A 10,714-nucleotide genomic window follows, 5' to 3' on the forward strand; every position below is an offset into this window, starting at 1 on the left:
GCATTCTGTGCGAATGCCAGTGTTTGCAAGAAGAAAAAAATAGCTGCTGTGTGAAGGCAATTAGAGGTAGGAAAATTCAGTTGTGGTTATGACAAGTTGACTTTGTTTGAGACTAAAAAGATTTCTGACTGGCAGCTGAAAGTAATACACTATTACACATTAGACTAAATTACCAAAAAGAAAGTGAAAGCCTACTGTTGCTTGACAGTTTAAAAAACACACACACAGTGGTCAGGAAGTGGTATAGATTAAAACAAATGGACCACTGAAATTTCCGTCAGGAGGAAGTGAGGCCTTTTTTTTTTTTAGATTTGTTTGAAGTTTGATTATTTTCAGCGCATTTGCAATGTGGCAAAAGCATCTGTCCATGATTGAGGCCACGTATTGTTGGCTCATATGACAGTCATATAGCTTATTTTAATATGTCCATAATTTAGCTCTAAGCCACTTCTTGGTGCTTTTTAGGGTCAATGGGCTCCAAGTAATTTTTGTCCTCCTCTTCCTCAGACAGAACAAAAGCACTCATACCCAATGACACCTAAAACTTCTTTCAGAATGATCATGGTATAATTTGAGTTCTTGTACAAGGAGGTGAAACTCCCCCCTGCCTGACGACATGAAGTTCTTTATCGCTGCTGGAGATCAAGGACGACTCCGTCACCGTCATTGCTGGCAGCCTGCAGTTATTGTTGCGTTTTCGCAGTAAGTTTTCAGCGGTGAAACCTCTGCCGTAATGACACAAAATTGCATGACAGCTGATTTGAATAGTGTTGATGTGAAATCTCCATGAATGTCTGCATTGTTGTGTCGTTTGTCCACGATGCATCCAGTGTGTGATCTTTTATTCAGCAAGGTGGTGAAGATGAGAAATGTAATCATTCACTCGTGCAATTTTTCTTTGCACATTTTCAACATCACTGCATATAAAGTGTCCTTAACATTGTATACCAATGGCAAGTTGTCAAGATGGTTGTGGCTGGTGGTATTTTATGCCAGGGCCACACTGCAGGATTTTATTTTTGTGTCCTTCACAATTTGGTCAGATTAGAGGATCATGGTGCTGTGAATTCTTGGTCGGAATAGTGACCACACTACAAGTGTCATCCTGACCAGAAACCCAATCAGTCACTGTGCGGGAGGTAGCCGGGAAGGCGTCAATATGAAGGAACACGTCGTAGGATTTGTCTCACAAGGGGAAAAATGTTCTTTGTTGCAGTCGTGAAGCGTCCCAGATGGCACTGATCACTGGTTTTTGCTGAGGATCTAAAGGATGTAAAGACAGATCTTTGTTTGGCCCACAACAACGATGAAAGTTTGTTGTTTTTTGGCTAAAAGGAGGACTGAATTTGTGACTTTGGTATTAGCAACGCATGGAACTGGGCCAGATACAAGATCGCACAGCAGTTTGAAAAAACAATGGGTTATATGCACAGTTTCAGTTATTAAATATAAACATTATGCACTTCTGCATATGGTGCACACGCACAAAAAAGCAAAGCTTACTGACAGAGAAAACACAAGCAGTGGTTGGTTTGGCAAACTGATCAAATGAATAGGTCAGGCATTAAAACTTTGGAAGCGAAGGGGAAAATGAAAACAAAAGCATCTTTTAGGGCCAGCAGGTAATGCACGGGGAGGAAATTAGATTTTAACCAACATTCCTTGTTTCTATTTTGCTGTTCATACTCCCCCATTATGTTGACGCTGTGTATTCAGAATGATCCACTGGGCAGATAAAGGTCTCAGTGTTTTGCTTTGATAAGGAGCTTCACAGAACGAGAGCGTCACACACGGCTGAAGGCCGCCTCCCTCTTCCTCTGACTGTGGCATTAAATGTCTCAGTGCCATCTGGAGCAGCGAGAACAACAACTCCTCCTTTTAAAAGATGCCCATTTTAATTGGTAAATATTTACTCAGAGGAGCTGTCGGCACACACACACACACACACACACACACACACACACACACACACACACGTGCCTTCTAATGAACACTTTAAAGCCTTTGGGCACCTTGCTCTTTCTTTTGAGTGCGATTGTGCTCAGACTCAACCTGTGGTTGAACAACTGTAGATAATTCTTAAAAGCCGTCAGTGAGACGCCACGCGGCGAGCGCACAGTGCACGATGTCATCGCTGGCATTGGCCCTTCTGTTGTTCTCTGCGGCTCTCGCTGCCGCTGCACATTCTGTGTGTGTGTGTTTGCGCACGTGGAAGTCTCTGCAAGTGCATGCTTGCGTATACTATAAATACAAGGCTGGTACTGCAGTGCTGTGCAAAATGTGGAACCACCAGAGGAGACGATTTCAGGCTGCTTAAAGGTCTAATGTGCAAAATTTGGCTTAATTTATTCGTTTTATTTTGGTAAAAGCTTAATATACTGCATATAAAACATTAATAAAAGTGTATCATCGCAGTGCAATAAAAGTCATTTGGTTTCCCTACCCTTACAATGATTGAATGATATATGATATATCATCATGATATATCTTTATGTATATATATATATGTATATATATATATAAATGCTTTACTTAAATATATATATATGTATGTATATATATATATATACATACATATATGTATATGCTGCTTTTTCCGATAAATGGATAGATAGATATCCTTGTTTTTTAAGAAAGGGGTAATAAAAGGGGGAAACTGCCCACTAAGCCACGACCAAATGATCAAAACAGCTCTGCGACCCACTTTAGGCTCAAGCGCCAAGGATGACAAGTGGCAAAAGGAAGTTGTGCTGAGTAAAACGGTGCACAAGAAAAGACAAAAAAAAGTCTTTACAGTTAAAGTGATGTTTAAAACAAAGAGAAACATAAACTCACATGTTTCAATAAAGTCATCATGTAGTTCATGTGGTTTTTCTGACTTTGACGCAAATCTTGTATGAACTTGTGTGTGTACGTGTCAAGAGTGTGTCGATCAGGCCAATAGGTGCCTGAATGTCCCTGTCCCTGTGCATGTTTTCACACCTGCTCCCCTTTCAGTACTGCCACATGTATCGACGTGTGCCTGCAACTAACTCGACGCATGTGTGTGTGTGTGTGCGCGCGCGTGCTTGTTAGCGTGTGCTTGTTAACGCCTGTATACTGTTGCACCAGCGGCTCAGCATGCGCATCAATCTCCGCCGCAGTGGCAGCGAGCTGCCTTGTGTGCGCCGCTCCCTAACCCTGACCCAGTCTGCTGCGTGATCGTGCCTGCTGCCTCATTCGTCTCCATCAGGCGACGGCCGAGGTTGCGACTCACCAAAGCGCAGTACGTTTCTGGCGGGTCCCCGCACGTGATATTTGGGGGGTCGAGCATCACTCGCAGGTACTTTGTCATGTCGGTGGCTTCGGGCTGACAGGCCATGTAGTCCCACGCCAGGCCTTCCTCCGTGTAGATTTGGGATTTGCACACGTCATAGTGTCCCCAGGCCGCCGGGTAATGTTGCATGGCGAGCGCCACGGTGGTGCACGTGGCCTGAAGAGTGAACAGTGCCGGCCAGAGCATCGCAAATCTCATCCTGTTTGTTTAACCCCAGGATCTTCTTTTTGGTTTTTGGTTTTTTTTTTTCTTCTTTTATCTTAAGAGTTGATCACACACAGAGAGAGAGATAATGTTAATGCCCGACGATTCTTCTTCTTCTTTTTTCCTCCTCAAATCGACCGTAGCTTTGATCGGTGCTGTGGAATGATCGGGAAATGCGGCAGCATGTCGCTACTTCAGAATGAGCTGCTTGAGGCAACGATTAGCGCCCATTTGAGACATTCGATCGCCGCCACCTCTGCCTGGATGATGAGGTGTGTCAACAAGTGAGTTTCTTCTGCAAGCGCCGATGAAAGGGTCAACTACCGGTCAGGCGTGAGGTGTGGAGAGGAGTGACACTCCTCATAAGTCAGTGGCTATCCGACGTCTCAGCTCGAGCTCTCGTCTTTGTTAGCTTTCACTGCACGCAGCATCCTGGAGGACAGAAGAAAAAGACAAATGTGGCAAATGAAACGACTTGCAAACAATGTTATATCAATATGTAAAATTCCCTCAGCTAATGTCTCCGAACAGTTTTCGCTCCCCTTACTTTTTCAGTGTGTGTTTAAGATAAACAGTTATTTTTAACATCCCTCGGTGATGTCACAAATGGAACAGAGAGCTCTCTCCCGATTTAGTGACAGCAGGCCCAAGCCAGCTAGCATTTTTTCCTGGTAGGCTGAAAACAGAATGCTAAATATGCTGTTTTCTGGAGATCTCTATATAATCATGGAGGAATGCTCCACTGGCGACCAGGATGAAAAAAAAAAAACAGTCTGGGAAAGGGCATATCACAGGTCCTTTAAATAAAAAGAAATATGTATACACATGGTTTCGTAAGAATATGTCCATCACACCGTCTGCTTCCATTTGCATGGATGTTTACATAGAAATACCACAGGGTTATATATGGTGAGAGTACAGTTACATCCATTTTCCAGTAACAACCTTGCAGACGTCATTGTATGGAATTCAAATTGAGCTTGTTCTCCAAACCCTAATTTCCATTCCATTTTCATGCAGAAAGGCTCATTTCCATGTGTCAAGTCACAACATTTAAGGAATTGCTTCTCCCTATAGCTCCTGCAACGGCGCGACGCACTCGGATGGTGCAATGTTTGTCCCGGTGAACTCTGAGGCATTTGGGGAAATAAATAATAATAAAAAAGCAACTCTGTGGGGCCTAATGGTCTATTTCAGAATTTGCAGGTTTTCTAGGGCCTATCACAAGCCATCAGTCACATTACTGAACCTGCCAGGTAATGGAAGCTGGCAGCATTCAGCGGAGACCCGCATGATCTCGATGTTTTGAAGGTATTCAAATACTTGTGCGCGAGCAGAGCCAATAAAATGGGGCAGCGAGGCGCACCTGGTCCCTGTCAGAGTAATGACACGAGCTGAAGTTGAGTCACTCAGCACAGGCGGCCTGAAGTTTTGCCCGAGTTAATGTACGTCACCAGCCACGAAAGGTTCCTCTTCAGAGAGCTCATTTACATTTACATTTAACCTATGCCCACGACTCTTAACAAGCATGCACAGCCATCACTTTTCCACGTCCCTTGCATGTTTGCACTATAACGTCGCGTAATTTATTCCTTTGCAGATTCTGAGTTGCAAAATGCCCGGCACAACCTGCTGGCCCTGTGCAGCTGAACCAGAAACTTTCCGGTCAGCGGCTTTATTCTCTTCCCTTCAGGCTACATCCACCCCCCCCGTGACTGACAGTCACTGCTGGAATAAATCTTTTCAGGTAAGCTGAGGGCTCGAAGCTCGCAGAGAACCTTTTATGTTCAGAGAAGAGAGGGCTGCTTTTTCGATTTTCATCAAAAGGAAACAGTTTTTTTTTTGGAAAGAAAGAAAGAAAATGTTAGAATCGGAGAACGATTGATGAAAGTTAAATTAATTAGAGAAAGAGTTTTAATGAAAAGCTTCATCGTGGGATGGAACAAAGACTCTGATGATCAGATTTAGGAAAACAGAAACCCGTTTTAATGAGTCGCTGCGGCTCACACGTGCATGCTGCTCTCGGTGCTAGCCGCAGACATGTAGAGGTATTAGAATTCAGTATTATTACACTTGGCCGTCTTGTCCTGCACTGATACAGGGTGCCAATTTGAATGAATTTGCACCATTTCTGAGCCAATTAATGCCTTCCTTTTCCACGACCTAATGCCCCCTTTACAAAACGACTGCAGGCTTGAATACGACATTACCACAGGAGAATTGCTGATCAAGAAACTGCCAAGAAATTATGTACACTACTATTTAAAAAAAAAAAAAAGGCTTGCAGGAGACAATGCAGATGGACAGTTCCACCTCCAGATAGAGAGGAACTGTGCAAAGAAAAACAACACGCACATACAAGGAAAAAAATGTATGTATATATATATGTGTGTGTAAGGAGAGAAGGACTCCGGAAGGAGAGACCAATTACACGTTTCATAATATGGCTGCAGCTTTCACAAAATTTCATAAATATAAATGTCAGGGAAGGATCAGAGGGGCGTCATGGGATGGGCTGCTCTGATCTCACACCTAGCTTTCTGCATAGCTGTTGACTCTCATTATGAAAACAGTCAAATTAGGCTGTAGTTGGTGGGTGGTGGAGGTCGCTTATCCTAATTTTTATTTAATAGGGTACGTTCAAAGCTGATATGAGGGAGCAATAGGAGCCAACCGGGGGAATATTGGATTTAATTCGTAGCGACCCAGAGTAATGACATCCAAACAGATGAAAGGAAGGTGTCAGGGCCACACTGTGTGTGTGAGCTGCTGCGGACACACCCTTCACAACACCATAAAGAGGACAGTTAAGTGAGAAATATTTGGCAGAATATGGAACATTTCTGAAGTGTAGTCTACTTTAAAAAAATATCACGTGTTTGACCTTTTATTAAGCTGATTAGTACCCACGGAGACTTGATTTATTTAAAAAGAAAAAAATAAACCGCACTTCTCTTCTCATCCAAGCGGCCAATTTATGTTTTCATTTCCATTCCCATATTTTGGTTTGAAATAAAGAAAGAGAAACTGCAACCGCTTCTTTTTCTGTGCTTTATATTAATGTGGTGGTGGCAGGGAAACCTCGAAAAAATGTCATAATTTCACTGGGAAATATATGAGGTCAGGTTCTATATTAAAAATCATCAATATTTGAGCAGCCACTGCGTATGCGGCAAGAGAGTCAGCGAACCCAGGTTGACCACCATCGACTCTGTCTCTTTCTCTCCCTTCTTTCCTCCCTCCCTCTCTTCCTCCTTCCCTCCCTCTCTCACTTCCTCCCTCCCTCTTTTCGTTTACTTGTTTTTCAAGCCTCTGAAACACCCCCTTGTGTCCGCTTGCATTCCGTCCCCGGGGCAGCTCAAGCATGGCAGAGTGTTTCAAAAGTCGGCGGGCGGCCGTGCCCTGTGGCTTGGATTGGTTACAAACTGCTAGCCAGGGCTTCAGAGGAACCATGGTGGTTGTATTTCGAGTTTTCGAGTAATTCCACAATAAAATGTGGACGTGCTCTTAGTCTCCAAGCGTGTCCCTTATAATTCACCCTCTTGAGTCCCAGCACCAGCGTTTCTATTGGGCTGGACCTGTCCGTGGTGCTGAAATGGAAGGGCTGACAGTGCTGCTTGTCGCTTAAACAGGCAACAGCAAAGATGTTTATTGATTTCAAATAAATGGGAAAAAAAAACCTCTTAGCCTACATTGATGCTCCCTCTGTGCATTACACTCCAACAATAGCTTCTTCTTTTTTTTTGTCTCGCATTGCGCTCGCTACTGAGCACCTGCTCAGGGTTTTGGATGCGTGCACACACAATACCGCCATGTTGTGCTTATTGATTTTGCTGACTTCCAACCAATAAGTTCTGATCCACGGCCAGCTCTGAGCAGACTGATTCTCTGTGGCTGCCTGATGAGTGCAACAATAAACGGGTTAATGCTTCCAGCGTCCTACGAGCCAAGATCCAACCCCTCCGTATTAGTCACAGTGGGATCCACTGGCAACCACAAGCATGTTTGCACTGGCACACATTTGCCTTCTTATTGTCTTTCACTGTTCAGACCCTCTTCATTCCTTCCTCGCCTTGTCTTAAACAGCGTGTGTGCTCACTCTGCCGCCACATAAAATAAACACAAAACCTACACTTAGTGTCTGCAGACATGCTGTCTGTAATTTGCCATTTTCTTTTCTTTTCTTTTTTTCTTTAACAACCACGACCTTTGTTGCTGCTGAGAGATTGTTGGTGGATGTGCTGCTATTAAAGTGAGAGTTTCTCAGTGTGGAGCCCAGCAAGATAGCCAAGTAGCCCTTAGCCATATACTACACATGAAATCTGCTGGCGTGCATTATTTAAATTTCATCTTTGAGCCAGTGGCATGTAAAAATGCAAAGCACATTGCAAACATTAAAATAAGAAAAATCCACTGCATGCATGATGAGCCAGAAAATGAAATTTAATTTTAATGTGTGCAAAATGGTTATAAACTAGCAACTACTCTCGCTCTAAAAATGGATTTGAAGATAATAATATAAGGTCAATAAAATCCTTTGAGGTTACGTATTGAGGATGATTTACTGACCGTCTGCGCAACAGGTTGAAAGTCAGGTTTTAAATGTTGACAATATACTATATCTAAAAAGCATTGTGAAATAGACATACGAAGTGTTTATCGAGATTTTTTACGGTTAAAGTTTAGAAGAAAATAAATCCCCCTTCGGAAGAAAAAACTTCTCAGTGACGGCAACGTTAACTCCCCGAGGGGGGGAAAAAATTAAAACATTTTACGTAAAATTACACCCAAGCAGCTCCCTCAGTCGTTTAACTCACTTCAAACCTGATCACCAGCAGTTCCGCCCATCAAACAGCCCCCTACAATTACCCCATTATCGCCCATTCAGTCACGATTGTCATCATTATACAAATGACGCTGCGCCAGAAGAAAAAAGAGACACGTTGTGAACGCGACGATACTCACATTTATGCGTGCTCCCGGGGCGAGCTGCTCGTTCAACAAGTCATTACGGCGGAGAGAGAGAGAAAGAGTTGGGAGAATGGTTTTCTTCTCTCAGTTTGTTTTAATGTTCACGCGCGAATGAATAAAGAAGAAGAAGAAGAAGAAGAGAAAAAAAAGGTGCCGTCCGTCGATTGTAAGTGAAAGGCGCCCGGCTTCCTCTGATCCTCAACTTTTCCCGCAACTTTTTCTTCCTGCCTCAAGAACGCGGGCGCCTCCGTCTAAATTGACAGAACAGAGACTTGCTTGCATTCAGACACTTTCCTGGGCGCGCACCCTTCGTTTTGAACGGCTTCCGGGCGGGCTGTTTGGCCGTTACGCAGCGCTGCTCCCGGCGTACTGTTCATCGGAACGGCGCGCTACAAACACTTAAGGTGCAGCTGCTCCCCGCGGGGGGGGATACGGAGGGGTTGCAAATTAATTAAAGTCCACCGAGGCGCGTTAAACAGTATCCACGGCGGAGACTAACTATATATGGAGGGTGATCAGAATCCCCTTGCCAAGCCGAGTTGTGGAGAGAGGAGGAAGGGAGAGATAAGAAATCTTCCTCAAATGGAGCCACTGTGTCCTGTTTGGCTGCGCGCGCTCCGCCGGGTCCTAAAGATAACAGCGAGGGGGCAAATCCGAAGTTTAATGAATCAGGTATTGAATCATTACCATGCGGGAATCGTTTATTATTGCCATTAAGGTACAGGGCGTAAAAAAAAAACACTGACCCAAGTTGTTTAATTATCGCCTCCATATTAGCACGACTTCAATGTAACCTGTGGTCAGTATTTAACAGAGCGTGTCACTTGCACTTGCTTCTTCGCTCTGGAAAATTCACGTGTCTTTTATTGTTTTGCGGTGGGCGCTGAATCGAGACATTAAAGTTGCTCGACGCCCAGGTGCGAGATTCACACTGATGTCATTGGGGAAGCGCGTCCGTACATCAACAAAGAGTGAAATAAAGCGGCGATGATCATTCATTGAAACTCGTAAAATGTATCCCCACACCGCGGCAGATGTCGCGCATACATGTGGTTAAATGTCACACTCTTCCCCTATGCACGTGGAGATTAAAAGCGAGTTTTACAAACTAAACTCACCCCGATGCCGCCTAACGTAACGATGCCGCGAACGAAGTTGCCCAGATGCTATCGACAAGTGAAAAGGGGTAAAATGCATCAAAATTAACTTTCTTAAAATACCGTCGGTTATTCGTTGTAAAGTGGCTCGATCACCAGAACCACGTCGTTCGGACTTCACTCTGCTTTCCGAAAACACAAAGTGAGAAGAGGAAAAACAGACAAAAGCTTACCTTTAATCAGTAAAGGGTTAGGGGTTGATGATACGAAATGGGAAAACAAAACCAGGGGGCTAAATGACGCGTAACGCAAACTCCCTTCCTTGGCGGTAGTTGCTGCTGTAATTATACGAAGATTCCACAGGAGCTGAAGGAATAAACTGGAGCCAGGCGCGTCTAGCCGGCTCCCTTGGCGCGGAGTCATAGATGTCACCCTCTTCCACTACGGGGTGCCAGGCAGCACGGCGAACAGCCGCGTTGACAGGGCGCCTCGAACACGCATTTTAATTGCGGTGTAATGCCAACTGGCGGAGATGGCGCGACAAGAGCAACCGCGCAAATCCGAAGGTCACCACAGTAACCGAGCGGCGGACCTTTATTATCCCGTGTCAGCTTCAAGACATGGTGACACACGTGTTGTGTTTTCAAGTCACTGTAGCGTGTCTTTTCTCTGTATTTATAGTCGACGAAGATGTTTTTTTTTGTTTTGTTTTTTCCACTCACTTGTTGTCTGAGCAACGTTAGAAAGAAAAACTGCTCCAGAAAAAAAAAAAGAAGAAGCAACTTCTCGGTCGCCGGTCGTGTGTTTCAGCACCCTGGATAGCTCCAGCGTTCTGCGGACCACGGGGAATACAGACTCTCATGCGACTGTTAACTGGGCACTTATGACGGGTGTGCGATAGCAAAACTAAATCCATTCATTAAGTTCTCCTCCCCTGCTTACTCTCTCTTAAAATTTCGTCCCCACAACGTTTTATTATGGAACGCGTGAGATGAGCCAGTGGGGTAAAAAAGACCCTTTTTCATTAAAAGGTTGGTTCCAACTCCCCCTCCACACACCTCTCTTTTCTTTCATCTCAATCCCAGCTGGAAATCTGAAAGCTCTCCATTTCCCCCTTTGCCTTTCA

At 44.3% G+C, this 10,714-nt stretch overlaps 1 protein-coding gene across 2 annotated transcripts in view; it reads right to left on the reverse strand.

Annotated features, from left to right (window-relative positions):
* Window positions 1-10,200, reverse strand: part of LOC142885471 (netrin-G1-like) — a 64,846-nt gene extending 54,646 nt beyond the window's left edge. The window contains exons 1-2 of one of the 2 annotated variants that reach the window (XM_076021944.1): window positions 9,822-10,200; window positions 3,257-3,952 (exon numbers count right to left, since the gene is read on the reverse strand). In XM_076021944.1, the coding sequence (XP_075878059.1) occupies window positions 3,257-3,514 (258 nt within the window). In that variant the 5' untranslated portion in view covers window positions 3,515-3,952; window positions 9,822-10,200. Of the gene's footprint in view, window positions 1-3,256; window positions 3,953-8,485; window positions 8,968-9,821 lie in introns of those variants that run through there. The other variant, XM_076021943.1, reaches the window with a different exon arrangement.
* Window positions 10,201-10,714: the final 514 nt, after the last annotated feature.

This window comes from Nelusetta ayraudi, unplaced genomic scaffold (assembly GCF_046127955.1).
Source record: "Nelusetta ayraudi isolate G7.1 ecotype Tasmania unplaced genomic scaffold, CSIRO-AGI_Nayr_v1 ptg000011l, whole genome shotgun sequence".
Taxonomy (NCBI): domain Eukaryota; kingdom Metazoa; phylum Chordata; class Actinopteri; order Tetraodontiformes; family Monacanthidae; genus Nelusetta; species Nelusetta ayraudi.